Below are 15464 nucleotides of genomic sequence, written 5' to 3' on the forward strand. Positions count from 1 at the left end.
CAACCACTTGAAAGTCGTTGAGAGAAGGTAAAGTTGTTCTTAGTTTTCTACCATACAGCAGCTCTGCAGGTGATAACCCCGATTCCAATTTGGTGGTCCTGTAAGCTAATAGACCAAGATTGGGATCCGGACACTTTAGTAGAATCCTCTTGGCTATAGATACAGCGTTTTCAGCTTCTCCATTCGATTGAGGAAAGTGTGGACTACTAGTTACAGCTCTAAATCCGTACTCTTTTGCGAAGCCTTTGAACTCGTCAGAAGTAAACTGAGTACCTCCATCTGTACGAATTTCTAGAGGGATCCCGTGTCGTGCAAAAATGTTTTTCATCCTTCCAATAACTGCCGCTGAAGTCAAAGTATTGAGTTCGATGAGCTCTAAAAATCGTGAGAAATAATCTTGTATTACCAAATACCAGTTTTGGTTACATTTCAAAATATCTGCACATAAATGGGTCCAAGGCTCTTGAGGAAGCTGTGTAGACATCAGAGGCTCCTTTCGCTGTAGTCTGTGTTCTATACATGTTGGACAATTTTCCACTGTAGTACTAATTTCTGTTGAACAGCCTGGCCACCAAACAGATTCTTGAGCACGCCGCCGACATTTCACTATACCCAAATGTCCCTCATGTAATCTTGATAAGATTTCTTTTCTCAAGGCCTTTGGAATGAACATCCTCCTTCCCTTAACAATTAATCCATCTTCCAAAGTGAGTTCATTGCGATACTTCCAGAATACCAAATTTTTCCGCCATGTATTCTCTTGGATGCATTTTAAGAGCTCCTGTCCTTCCGGGTCTTCATGTTGGGCATTCTTAATTTCCAACAGCCGTTTATCAGAACAAGGCAATGCATCAATTATGCTTCTTACAAACATTTCTTCCTCCAGATTCTCGATAACCTCATTCTCCCGATCCATTGGTGAAATTTCAGGGCTTCTTGATAGTAAATCTGCAGTTACATTTTCTTTCCCCGGGATGTGAACAACTTCGTAGTCAAAATTTTGTAATCTCATACGAAAACGTTGCAGCCGAGAAGAAAGATCAGAGATCGGCTTTGAACCCATTATCTCAGTCAGAGGCTTATGATCTGTGTAAAGCTGGAACCTTTTACCAAGAATAAAGCTAGAAAATCTTTCGCAAGCCCAAGTTAAGCCGAGAGCTTCTTTTTCAATGGTAGCATATCTTGACTCTGTTTCTGTTAATGTCCTCGATGCAAATGCTAATGGACGCCAATCCTTTCCATCAAACTGCTCGATCACTGCCCCTAAACCATAAGATGACGAATCTGCCATTACACGGGTTTTCGCTTCTCTGTTGTAGTTGGCCAATACAGTATCATTAGCTACAACCTTCTTCAATTCCTTAAAAGCTTGTTCTTGAGGCTCATCCCAAGTCCATTCAACTCCTTTTTTAAGGAGACTTTTGATTGGTGCTGTTTTTTTCAGCTAGATGAGGAACGAACTTCATTAATTGGTTTATCATTCCCAAAAACTGTCGAACCTTCGTTATACTCTGGGGGCTTTTCATGGCCAGAATAGCTTTAGTCTTCTCTGGGTCAATACTGACTCCCTGCGATGAGACAACGTGTCCGAGGAAAATCACACTTTCTACTCCAAACTTACATTTGTTTTTGTTTAACGTGATACCATTTTCTGAGAGTCTCTTTAGTACCAGTTTGACTCTGCTGTCATGTTCTGCTTCTGTCTTCCCCATTATCAAGATATCATCCGCTTGATTCACTACGCCTGGGATATCTGAAAGCATTTGACTCAGTCGGAATTGGAAAACCTCCGGTCCAGAACAGATTCCAAACGGAAGTCTCTTGAAGAAATATCGCCCGAACGGTGTAATGAACGTGGTGAGTTTAAATGAATCACTGTGAAGTGGAACCTGCCAGACTCCATTGGCAGCATCCAACTTAGTGAAAAGCTTACCTCCTTCCAACTTAGCTAGAGACTCATCCACTGATGGAAGCTGCAACAATTCTCTTTTCACATGTTGGTTCAATTTTGTGTAATCAACACAGAGTCTAATTCTACCATCACTCCTTGGAACCACTACTACGGGAGAACACCAGTCAGTAGGTTCAGTTACTGGTTCTATTACACCATCAGCAAGCATCCTGTCCAATTCATATTTAACCTGTTTGTGGAGCGAGAAAGCCACCCTCCTCGGTGACATAACAGCATAAGGTTTTGCATCTTCGTGCAGCCTAATCTTGTATGGATGATTCATTCTACCCATGCCCTCAAACACTTTTGGATATTGACTCTGGAGTGATTCACCATCTACAAGATTAACGTTAAACGTAAGTAACTCCAGTTTCAACAATGCATTTCTACTCATTAGAGGTGTACTTTGGGACGGCAAGACATATATGTCTTCTAATATTTGCTTATTGCCATACATAATTTCAGCTGAACAGACACCCACAACAGTCAATTTAGTCTGGCCCGGCCCAAAAAGAACTTTATGGGTAGGACGGATTACAAGTTTGAGGTCAAGTGCAAGTGTACTTCCCATAACAGAAACGTCTGCCCCAGAGTCCATCTTAAACTCTACTGGTTGACTATTTACCTTTACCACTACACTCGGACATTCACCTTGCTTAAAGTTTACTTCACCTAAATGTCCTTTTTTTGAATCAATCAAATCGTCTGAGTCAACTTCCTTAACACGTTCGCTGCTGAGCGCTAGATGCCGGGACGGCGCCAGTTGCTGAACTAACGCTCGGCCGCTGCGTGACATTGCCACCGATACACTGAATTACAGTAAAAACAACAGTAGTTATACTGGATGGCAATGTTCTGCAATAATACTGGCATTTGATATAGTACTAAGTGATTCTGATGGATAGCAGCACTACCCAGGTTACAGTCGGTAAAGTAGTGTCGCTATCTAGCAGGAAAGAGGTAAAACAAAGCCCTGTTCCAAACAACCCTGGTGGTGATTTGGGAAACTATATTTTTTATTGTCAGAAAAGTACGTCCCCACGAGCTGCAAAGAAATATAGAACGCTTGTGACGTGCTGGCTTATCCATAGCAACGTTAAACAACAATGAACGGTGACGTTCTGGAACGTTCTTAGCTCCTGGCGCCGTGGCCCGGCTGACGTTCCGGAACGTCCGTAGCAGCGAACGTGTTAATCTCTTTTACCTCCTTTGGTTTGTTTGGACAACATTTTGCAAAGTGACCACGAAATAATAAATGCTGCAAGTAAAGAATGTGTTTATTATTCAACAAGAGTCATCATCACAACAACAACAAACTAAATTATAAAACATATGTTAAATGCAAAGGCATATGAATGACACTACAACTTAATACATATCTTATGAAATTCCATAAGACATTGAAATACCGGGTGCGGCAAAAGTCAGTATACCGCTGCAGGTTGGTGAGCGTCATTGTTTATCTCTCGCGCTATCTCAGTGTTATTCCTTATCTAATCTGATGTCTAGTCGTGGTTGATTTTGTCTTTGTTTATTCTTTATCGATGAATGTTTGTTTTGTTAGTATGCCACTAGTGACAGTGAAGTTAAGTTGGTGAGTGTAGTGCTTGTATTATTAACTTCTATTATTGGTGTTTTTAATCATGAATCGTAAACTAACTTTAGAGCAACGAGTTTTTCTTTTGAAAAATTGGTGGAAATTTGATCGTGATTATACGGATGTTAGATGTGTTCTTAGAGTTGGAAAACAATCCCACTTTTGAACAGTTGCGTCGTCGTTCGATTATTTGGCAGCAAGACGGAGCACCTCCACACTATGGCCTAAATGTTCAAGCATTTTTAAATGATAACTTCGATGAATGGATAGGACGTAGAGGAACTATTGAGTGGCCTGCTAGGTCCCCAGACCTAACTCCGTGCGATTTCAGTATGTGGGGTTTGTTAAAAGAACACGTGTTTTCGGAGAAACCTCAAAGTTTAGAACATTTAAAAGAATTAATAACAAAACAATTTGATGTTTTATTCACACCACAACTATGCAACAAAGACTGTAAGTCAGTGTTGAAAAGGTGCTACAAGTGTATAGACAATGATGGTGGTCACTTTGAGCAGCTTCTCTAACAGGTACATTAAAATTATACTTTTATAGTTATGTTTAATGCTGTTGCTATGTTTAGCTACAGTTTAACTGCTTTTTCGGTATACTGACTTTTGCCGCACCCTGATTATTTTATCTCATTGTATTGTTGGGTCTAGGTGTCAACCACTAACCGAGTGGAGGGTGATAGGTGATGAAGAAGAGGTGGAGCTTGTCCCCTACTTGGTGATACAGGTGGGGGGTGGGGGGCCTGTATCGTGCCCCGTAAGGCTGCCGGGGGGCCCTGAGAGACACAGTGTCCCCGTAATATTCCCCGCCGCAACAGAAGACTCTGTCCAGGAAATGCTGGTGATTGTTTTGTATAATTTGAGAGTAATACTATAGTTTAGGTCGATAATGTAATTTATCAAACTTATAAAGACTGAAGATTGATCACCAAAATTTCCGATTTGTGTTACTACTCACGTTGAATCCACCCTATCTGTCAAAGTGTACGCCTTATTAACTATTGTTTCAATTCATAGAGTAGAGTATTTCAAACTCTTTTTAAAATTTCAATCATACAAACAACTATTATTGAATGAATAATACTTATTCTCAGCTTGCCTATGAATTTTGGGATGTCCACTAGATTATATGAGATTCAATCCTGGTAGGTAAGAAGCTGACCTTGTTTAGAAGTAGACTGACCTCAGATCTTAGATGCTTCATTTTGGGTTAGATTATTACACACCAGAATTAAATTATGTCCTCAGAGAACATCTATGGCCAGGCATCTGATAATTGCCTGCAATCTGCCGACCAACTTATTCTCAAGCAGTTAAGGAATTGCCCAAGCTTGTCTACCTTACCCCATTGAGCTCCTTACAGTAAGAATAAACATGAGATGATCTACAGTCTCGTACTTGAAGTCATCATAAATGTGACAAAATCTCATCTCTTCTGTTCCAACAATTTTTGTGTGTTCATTACCAATAGAAATGTTTATTTCATTTGTTGCAATGATTCCGTAACCAAATTTTGTCTTTGACAGGTGATGACCGTAGAGCAAGTTGATGGGCAGACACATTTGTTACTGTGGGATCAGCCTCATCCCCAGCTTACCCTTCACAACCACACACACTGTGATGTGATATTTGCCAAAGCCAAAACAGATAACGGTAAGTTAGGACTGTAAGAAGTTGATAATGGTTTTTGAGCTCAAAAAATATAAACAAACTTATTTTTCAAATCAGCTGTTCCAATCAAAGTTCTTCAACAGCACATATGACATAACAGATGTTACTAATTGTATAATAAAATTACACACTATTGTATGGATGATTTTTTTTTATTAATATGTTTGACAATTTTTGCTTGTTTACCCAGCATTGCCGTCTTGATTCGATGTTAACAGCTAACCCTTTTTAAAAATTCTTAGAACCCCAGAATAAAGAATAAATTCTATGTACTCAGGTGGTGGGTTCGTGGCGGACTGTGAACACATCAAGTGGCAGATGTCAGTTCCAGCGGGAGAAACGGCTCATTACAGCTTCCCCAACAACGTAATCAGCCCTGAGACTGTGCTTCCCCCCTCTCTGCCCCCTGCCGTCATCGCAGTGGTGTCCAACGAGACCAACGGTACGTCTCAAGCTTGATTTGCCTATTGTGGTAGTGCTTTCAAACGGTTGATGAAATGTTTTAGTTCTAAGGAGGGACGGTTTTACCAAATACCTGATTGTTTATAATTACCGAATCAGATTGAAGCCCAACTGGGCATTTTTCCATACGAATGTTGGTTGTCGCAAATGTAGGACACAGAGAGGTTTGGAGTTTTCTTTGTGGTGTAATTTGATTTTTTAGCTTCGGCTGGGCTTATGTACTAATCTTGATAGGTGTTAGGTACATTCTCTTCTAGACAGGGCCAGATTCCAGATCAACGTTGTGAAAACGTTAATTTACTTATTGTACTGGTAAATGTTTGCTACAATGTTTTAAGTGGCTATTTGTGTCTTCATTGGTACCTTGAACTCCAATAATGTCTCTTGAAACATTAGCATTACTGTACTGTTCTAATAACAATCATAGTTATAATCATGATTATAATCACCTAGCGTACAGGTGCTTCGTCATTCTTTTTATAACATAATTCAGCATCTAGATTATATATGTATCACATGTACAGAGGTGAAGTGGTCCGACCCCGTGGCGCTGACACAGTGCACTGGTCGTCTGCTGAGTCTGCTAGGACTGCCTGACATGACTCTGACTGTGACCAAGCGAGGCTACACCACACACATCACACTGAGTCAGGCGAGTCACACAGAGATACTTGCTGTGGACATCCGTGGTCAACTCACCAGACAGTTACTGTAGCTCATCTGTGTTTGTGTATGTACAGAGGTGAAGTGGTCTGACCCCGTGGTGCTGACACAGTGCACTGGTCGTCTGCTGAGTCTGCTAGGACTGCCTGACATGACTCTGACTGTGACTAAGCGAGGCTACACCACACACATCACACTGAGTCAGGCGAGTCACACAGAGATACTTGCTGTGGACATCCGTGGTCAACTCACCAGACAGTTACTGTAGCTCATCTGTGTTTGTGTATGTACAGAGGTGAAGTGGTCTGACCCTGTGGTGCTGACACAGTGCACTGGTCGTCTGTTGAGTCTGCTAGGACTGCCTGACATGACTCTGACTGTGACCAAGCGAGGCTACACCACACACATCACACTGAGTCAGGCGAGTCACACAGAGATACTTGCTGTGGACATCCGTGGTCAACTCACCAGACAGTTACTGTAGCTCATCTGTGTTTGTGTATGTACAGAGGTGAAGTGGTCCGACCCTGTGGTGCTGACACAGTGCACTGGTCGTCTGCTGAGTCTGCTAGGACTGCCTGACATGACTCTGACTGTGACCAAGCGAGGCTACACCACACACATCACACTGAGTCAGGCGAGTCACACAGAGATACTTGCTGTGGACATCCGTGGTCAACTCACCAGACAGTTACTGTAGCTCATCTGTGTTTGTGTATGTACAGAGGTGAAGTGGTCTGACCCTGTGGTGCTGACACAGTGCACTGGTCGTCTGTTGAGTCTGCTAGGACTGCCTGACATGACTCTGACTGTGACCAAGCGAGGCTACACCACACACATCACACTGAGTCAGGCGAGTCACACAGAGATACTTGCTGTGGACATCCGTGGTCAACTCACCAGACAGTTACTGTAGCTCATCTGTGTTTGTGTATGTACAGAGGTGAAGTGGTCCGACCCCGTGGCGCTGACACAGTGCACTGGTCGTCTGTTGAGTCTGCTAGGACTGCCTGACATGACTCTGACTGTGACCAAGCGAGGCTACACCACACACATCACACTGAGTCAGGCGAGTCACACAGAGATACTTGCTGTGGACATCCGTGGTCAACTCACCAGACAGTTACTGTAGCTCATCTGTGTTTGTGTATGTACAGAGGTGAAGTGGTCCGACCCCGTGGCGCTGACACAGTGCACTGGTCGTCTGCTGAGTCTGCTAGGACTGCCTGACATGACTCTGACTGTGACTAAGCGAGGCTACACCACACACATCACACTGAGTCAGGCGAGTCACACAGAGATACTTGCTGTGGACATCCGTGGTCAACTCACCAGACAGTTACTGTAGCTCATCTGTGTTTGTGTATGTACAGAGGTGAAGTGGTCCGACCCTGTGGTGCTGACACAGTGCACTGGTCGTCTGCTGAGTCTGCTAGGACTGCCTGACATGACTCTGACTGTGACCAAGCGAGGCTACACCACACACATCACACTGAGTCAGGCGAGTCACACAGAGATACTTGCTGTGGACATCCGTGGTCAACTCACCAGACAGTTACTGTAGCTCATCTGTGTTTGTGTATGTACAGAGGTGAAGTGGTCTGACCCTGTGGTGCTGACACAGTGCACTGGTCGTCTGTTGAGTCTGCTAGGACTGCCTGACATGACTCTGACTGTGACCAAGCGAGGCTACACCACACACATCACACTGAGTCAGGCGAGTCACACAGAGATACTTGCTGTGGACATCCGTGGTCAACTCACCAGACAGTTGCTGTAGCTCATCTGTGTTTGTGTATGTACAGAGGTGAAGTGGTCTGACCCTGTGGTGCTGACACAGTGCACTGGTCGTCTGTTGAGTCTGCTAGGACTGCCTGACATGACTCTGACTGTGACCAAGCGAGGCTACACCACACACATCACACTGAGTCAGGCGAGTCACACAGAGATACTTGCTGTGGACATCCGTGGTCAACTCACCAGACAGTTACTGTAGCTCATCTGTGTTTGTGTATGTACAGAGGTGAAGTGGTCTGACCCCGTGGTGCTGACACAGTGCACTGGTCGTCTGCTGAGTCTGCTAGGACTGCCTGACATGACTCTGACTGTGACCAAGCGAGGCTACACCACACACATCACACTGAGTCAGGCGAGTCACACAGAGATACTTGCTGTGGACATCCGTGGTCAACTCACCAGACAGTTACTGTAGCTCATCTGTGTTTGTGTATGTACAGAGGTGAAGTGGTCCGACCCTGTGGTGCTGACACAGTGCACTGGTCGTCTGTTGAGTCTGCTAGGACTGCCTGACATGACTCTGACTGTGACCAAGCGAGGCTACACCACACACATCACACTGAGTCAGGCGAGTCACACAGAGATACTTGCTGTGGACATCCGTGGTCAACTCACCAGACAGTTACTGTAGCTCATCTGTGTTTGTGTATGTACAGAGGTGAAGTGGTCCGACCCTGTGGTGCTGACACAGTGCACTGGTCGTCTGTTGAGTCTGCTAGGACTGCCTGACATGACTCTGACTGTGACCAAGCGAGGCTACACCACACACATCACACTGAGTCAGGCGAGTCACACAGAGATACTTGCTGTGGACATCCGTGGTCAACTCACCAGACAGTTACTGTAGCTCATCTGTGTTTGTGTATGTACAGAGGTGAAGTGGTCCGACCCCGTGGCGCTGACACAGTGCACTGGTCGTCTGCTGAGTCTGCTAGGACTGCCTGACATGACTCTGACTGTGACCAAGCGAGGCTACACCACACACATCACACTGAGTCAGGCGAGTCACACAGAGATACTTGCTGTGGACATCCGTGGTCAACTCACCAGACAGCTGCTCAGTAAGTGATTAAATTAGTTTTTTGCGACACCAACTCTACATGGTGTATTTTAATGTGTAGATGAGTGTTGAATGATTTGAGATGTCAGCCTTACTTGTGTTTCCTAAGACTAGACCATTGATAAAAAAAAAGTTGGATTAAAATAAGAACCATAAAATAGCCAGTGGTGTTGTCTGTTGGAACCCAGTCTGATTGCTAGATTCAGGATTAACACTGTAGGCCTACCCTAACAGCTGAAATGTCTTACCCGTGCAAATTATTCCCATTTAAACTTTAATTGACAAGTCAATACCCATCAACCCGTTAGGATTGATTGATTGATTGAATCTGGAGGCCAAATATGGGCCCATAAAACAAGAGTTGCTTGATGAATGAGCTCCTCCTGAGAAAGGTTTCTGTCCCTTGTCATGATTCCAAGAGTGCTTTCCCTTACCTCATTCAGAGCTGTCATAGAATAGATTATCTGCAGTCTCATCGGACTGCCCAAATTTCCTACATGCAATATCTCCATTGTAGATCCCCAAGCAATGTAGGTGCAATCTCAGGAAGCCATGATCCGTGATCATTCTTAGTTTTTCTCTGCCTAGTCGCAGAACATCTGTCTGAGAAGGGAGTGAGCTAGCTTCCCATGTGGATTGTTGAATAACAACTATTTCTACAGTAGAACCCCTCATATCCAGCCACCACGGGACCAAGTCCCTGGCCGGATAACGATTTGGCCGGATAAACCAACCTACTATGAAAATGACAATTCATATCTAATAATAATAGGTAATCAATATATGCAATCAAAAGTATCATTTAATTCTGTTCTGGGACCATTTTTAGAAAAATAAACTTGTTTGTAAAAAGAAAAATAAATATTTGTGAAATATAAAAATTAAATTAATGTACTCGTACTGTACTGTACTAACCCCACTTTGGAAATAATCAACCAACTGATCAGAGGTCAGGCCTACTAGCTCAACTGAGTATAGTGACTCAGCATATAAATGTATAAACAAACAGATAAATAATGAGAACAATTTATTTTATGACTTGAGCAGTCACTATACTAGTGCTTGCATCTAAACGTCTGTAAGCTGTGAGAAAAAAATTTTGATATTGGCTTCCTGGAAGGGGCCGGATAAACAGAGGACCGGTAAAACCAAGGCCGGATATGAGGGGTTCTACTGTACTCTGGTATGTAGGTCAGTACAATGACACTTACAAATGAGTGAAATAAGTAATCAGATGATTGAGGCAATAGAAAATTGATAGTAAAACTACCTTACTTTGTTGCTACTAATATTTAGTGTTTTACAATTCAAAATCGTTTTTTTTTTATTTTCATTTATCTAGGTACAATTTTGATCCTTAAAAATGTGTATTGATGTTTGTCCTACGGTAGAACAGAGTAAACACTCATATCAGGCATTTAAAAAAAAATGATGTATGATTATAAAAAAAAATTTCAGGTGAAAGAAGACTAAGCAGCCCGAGTCACAGTTCAAAAAAAGAGCTACAAGACTCTGACTCGGAAACTCATGAAACAACTCCACCTCCATCCATCCCACCCTCGGAGAATGAAACAGGTTTGAACAATGAGTTGTATTTTGCTGAAATCTTGCATTACCGGAGTAAGGGACTTTTTTGTCCTGGGACTCTAGGCATGAGCCTGGGATTGCTTTTCACATTACTTCAGGCTAGACCTGCGTTGCAACATTATCACTTAGATAAAATTCATTGGTGATTTGGCGGAAATTGAACCCGGGATCCCAGGGACCGAAGTTCCACGCTCCACAACCACTACACCAGTTCGCTCCCCAAGTAAGAAACCTTGTCTTACTGTCAATTATTAAAACATTTTTTTTTGTGCAGATTAGATAATTTAGCAACAGACAAATGACTGGACTCATTTATTCCATGAGAATAACACAGCCTGTCAAATTACAATGTAATTGAATTAATTTAACATAAATCCTTTTTCTGTGTAGTCGGACCTGTCGCGTAACCTTTCATGGCTGGCTCTTTAAAGAGGTTGTCTAGGAGGTATTTGTAGTAAAGTTCCCTGTAAATTGTGTTTTTCAAACAGGATAAATCAGTCTACTGTGGGGGAAATTTGTTGTTTAGTGAAATTTCCAATGCATTTTTTTACCAGTTCAGATAATTTAAATATAATTTGACAGGTAAAGGACAAGGGCTGGAGATAAGTTGCTACCTGCATGGCCTCACTACCACCCTGCTGTCACATAGTGAGCTGGGTTGTGAATGTCATGAAGTGGCAGCCCTGACTGTAGATCATGTTGGCATCACTGTGCATCCTCATCCTCACCAGGTAAGAAAATCAAAGACCATATGTAAAAAATCGTAGAAAGAGTATATATAGGTTATTAAGAGGCTAGGCAGTCAGAAGTGGCGTTTTAAAGGGGATCCTTCCAACTACGCCAAAAACACTGTTGGTGCCATTGCTGGGGAAATACCAAATGCCAACTGTCATAAATACACCAACTTTTCTCAGGATGAAACCAGTAACCTTTTGATTACTAGGTGGTACCCAGCGCACATGGTACTTGGTCAGTTATTTCTTTCAATAAACTATGGTACCTGCTGGACTTTATCCCCAAGCAACTACCTACTAAGCTTAACTTGAATTCAATCATATAAATGATTGACTTGACTTGACTATTCAAAGCAAGGAACAAAGAAACTGTACTTGAAGCTATACAAAGCCAATACAAATTCATATATTTTATCCTTTTTTATCAAAAGCATTGTTTCCTGTTCAGGATTTGTCAGTGAGAGAGATGAAGATCCATACGACCGTGGGAGACATCCAGTTGGACAATCAGGAGTTCTCCCTGGGCGGTTACGACTTCCCCGTGGTGTTGTTGATGCAGAAACCCAGGAAAGAGGTTACTGAGGTCTCGATGAGTCAGCACGCGCACTGTCTGGTGGACAAGGCGAGAAAAAGAGGCTGCGGGGCGGACCTTACTGTCGTCGTGGACGTCAACAGTCATGCTAGCATCGGTCAGTGTAAGAATTACAGTCGGAAAAGTAAAGAGGGTTTTATGAGTACGACCATTGACTATACACAGAATAGACTTCCCACGTAATGTAAAAATTTGATGCCAAGAAAATAGATCAATTATCAATTATTTAAGATTTAATAAGATGGGGACGCTACTATGTGCATATTTTAACCCAAATATGAGTGTAGGATGAGTGGCGCAATCTTGTAGTCTTGTTAGTGACTAAGGCCGACATATTCCTTAGACACAGCTGTTAATTAATAGCCCATACAGCTAGCTAATGGCAACTAAGGGACCTACAGTTTATTGTAGAATCCGAATCACATTTTTGCCTTGGTATCAAAAAATTGGTCTAATTATCATGAATTCGTGACCTCCTAGTAGCTGGATTACAGGACGACGCCACCGTCCCAGTCTTAAATGAGATTAAGTTTAGGACCTTCTCACCAGAGGGTACTTTTGTATTGGGCAAACCCATTGTACCCATTGGGGAGGGTATTTTTGTATATTAATACAAATCAATACAGTATCATAGCAAACAGCTGATTGATTTATCACTTGACACAGAATATTGTCATTAGTTGGTAGACCATCTCAGCAGATTGCACCATGTTTTTTTGCTTCAAATGTTTACTTGGGAAGTCTATTCTGTGTATAGTCAATGGTACAACTTTTGAATTTGTCAGGAATGGTGGGTGTATATCTATAGGTATCAGCTACAGGAATGGTAGGCATACATTATGCTTCAGAGAATCATTTTGTTGCTGTTTGCATTGGTTATTCGATAATATTAACTCGATAATTATTAATTATAAATAATTAATTCGATAATAATAAGTGGAGGTTGCATTGCTCTAAACTTCAATTTTTGTTTGACATGATGGAATTAGTGTTATGTTTTGTCTGCAAACAGGTTTGGACTAACTACTTTATTTTTATTTGTATGTGATAGTTGGACATCTCCATGAAAAAAGAGGGTTAATTAACTCATTAATTGTTATTCTATCATACTAAATCAAGGTACTCCCTGTATCAAAAGTACTAGTACCAATTTAAGCTGATATGTACCAAATTCTCTTGATAAGATCGTAGCATTAGATTAATTTCTTAAATCTAAATTTGCTTTTCAAACTCATAGTGATTATTTTTAGTAAAATTGTGTTGCAGTTTTAGTAATTAAATGATGTCTTTAATTTTCTAGCCGTGCAAGACGTTAGTGTAAAACTAGCACCTCTCCAAATCTACATTGAAGACAAATACATTTACCACCTAAAAGAGTGCATCCTAAACACTCTGCCATCATCATTCGTTGTTGAAACACCTCTAAATGCTCCGAAGACAACGTATCCAACCTCACAGAGAAGAACAAGACCAACACCCACCACGAGAAACGTAGAAAGGAACGCTGAAAGGCCAAAACCTAAACACAAGTTGAGGAGAGACGAAGAATCGATTTTCTCAAAAGACAACTTGAAAAAAGATCTAAGCGAGGAAGCGGAAGAAGATTTGTTCAATGTTTCCGATCCCGAAGATAACCAATCGCTCGAAGAAATTTCTGCTGTTGAAGCCGTATCCCAGGCTAAAAGCGTGTACGAGACAGACTCGGTTTGGACAGTGAACGCTACATCTAGCACGCAGGGAGAGGAGGAAGATTTGCCTAGTGAGTCTGGGTTTCCTGTTCCACCGGAAGTGCTGAGTGCGTCCAGAGACTTGGCTCGGCCATTGCGTCTCAGATCCCTCAGCATTTCGGAACTGGATTTGTTAGTCAGCATCCACACCTCCACCAAGTTCTACATCGCTTTGGACCACTCTCCGCTGCAACTGGCTGCGTTCAGACGGTCGTCATTGTTCACGACGGCTTACAGGCTGGGTCATTCACTCACTCTGCATTACTTCTTTGGGGCGATTTACGGTACAGGTATGTTAACTAACAATTGTTTGGGTATAGCCTCAAATATACCTCTATTTTGTCAACTGTGTAAATACCTATTCTGTAGATTGTGGTAAGTATCTAGTTTCAAAACGAAAGTGGAGCCATCCAATTATGTTTTTCTTCTTCCAAAATAACTTTCTTTTATTTACAAAGAAGATAACTAACCTAATGAGTAATGATACTGGAGCCTGAGGACACGCGCAAGTGTTGTAACTAGTTGCAGATAGCAATTTGTAGATTACCATATGCAGGTCTTTACAGGTCATTATCTATTTTTATTTTTAGACATTAAATTGAGTAAACCTTGAAGCACAATACTCATAGTCGAAGTTTCCTCCAAAGCTGGTTCTGACATAAAATATTTTACTAACCTGACTGAGTTGGTGTTCACTCTACCTTCGAGAAGTACATCTTGCATGTGCACTTCAGTAGTTTTAATGATTCTTAGTACATTTCTGCATGTGTACTATACAGACTGTCCCAAAAGTCCCGGACCGGTTTAATATTTTCTAAACGACACCAGATAAATCAATAAGATTTGGTATATCAACACCACACCTAAAAATCTATTTTTTTATGGAAATGTCAATTTTCTGTCGTATCATGGGGACGTCCCGCAAGGAGTCAGAAGGAAATCTTAAATAGGAGCATAGGTCAATATGCAAATCAAACGAAAGGTCTTTTTTAGTAGAATACAATGCCGCAAACAACACTTCAAAAGGTTGATCCTGCGCAAAATGGCGGCCGTTCAAAGATTTCTTGAATCCGCCATTTTGAATCTTTGAACTACAGCCATTTTTTACTCAGGCGTTCATTTGAGCTTGAATTTACGGCATTGTAATCTACTAGTGAAGACCTTTAATTTGATGTGCATATCGACCTATGCCTACGTTAATAATTTTCTTCCGATTCCTAGGGCTGTGCCCCCTGAGGAGTAAGCGTATAATAGCAATGCAAATTAAATGAATCTTTGAACCACTGTTATTCTTGGCTCGGTTGTCTGTTTGAGTACAAATTTGCGGCATTATATTCTGCTAGTAAAGACCTTTAATTTGATGTACATGTCAACCTATGCTTCTATTTAAGATTTCCTTCTGACTCCTTGCGGGACATCCCCAAGATATGACAGAAAATTCTTAAAAAAGTAGATTTTTAGGTGTGGTGTTGATATACCAAATCTTATTGATTTATCTGGTGTCGTTTAGAAAATATTAAACCGGTCCGGGACTTTTGGGACAGTCTGTATAGTTAAAAATTAATTTAGACATGTTAATAGAAAAATACTTTACTGCAATATTACCTAATGAAGC

The 15464-nt window shown here is 41.7% G+C and overlaps 1 protein-coding gene across 1 annotated transcript in view; it reads left to right on the forward strand.

Moving 5' to 3' along the window:
• LOC128997593 (uncharacterized) overlaps positions 1-15464 on the forward strand; it is an 86167-nt gene that overhangs the window by 65856 nt on the left and 4847 nt on the right. The window contains exons 64-84 of the mRNA XM_054423232.1: positions 4208-4397; positions 5083-5209; positions 5505-5669; positions 6214-6400; positions 6485-6594; positions 6646-6810; positions 6862-7026; positions 7078-7242; positions 7294-7458; positions 7510-7674; positions 7726-7890; positions 7942-8106; positions 8158-8322; positions 8374-8538; positions 8590-8754; positions 8806-8970; positions 9022-9210; positions 10668-10784; positions 11379-11527; positions 11979-12225; positions 13423-14139. Of these exons, the coding sequence (XP_054279207.1) occupies positions 4208-4397; positions 5083-5209; positions 5505-5669; positions 6214-6400; positions 6485-6594; positions 6646-6810; positions 6862-7026; positions 7078-7242; positions 7294-7458; positions 7510-7674; positions 7726-7890; positions 7942-8106; positions 8158-8322; positions 8374-8538; positions 8590-8754; positions 8806-8970; positions 9022-9210; positions 10668-10784; positions 11379-11527; positions 11979-12225; positions 13423-14139 (4013 nt within the window). The remainder of the gene's footprint in view (positions 1-4207; positions 4398-5082; positions 5210-5504; positions 5670-6213; positions 6401-6484; positions 6595-6645; positions 6811-6861; positions 7027-7077; positions 7243-7293; positions 7459-7509; positions 7675-7725; positions 7891-7941; positions 8107-8157; positions 8323-8373; positions 8539-8589; positions 8755-8805; positions 8971-9021; positions 9211-10667; positions 10785-11378; positions 11528-11978; positions 12226-13422; positions 14140-15464) is intronic.

The sequence above is a fragment of the Macrosteles quadrilineatus genome, unplaced genomic scaffold, assembly GCF_028750875.1.
Source record: "Macrosteles quadrilineatus isolate MER2022 unplaced genomic scaffold, UCM_ALF_1.0 Scaffold_6__1_contigs__length_79288215, whole genome shotgun sequence".
Taxonomy (NCBI): Eukaryota; Metazoa; Arthropoda; class Insecta; order Hemiptera; family Cicadellidae; genus Macrosteles; species Macrosteles quadrilineatus.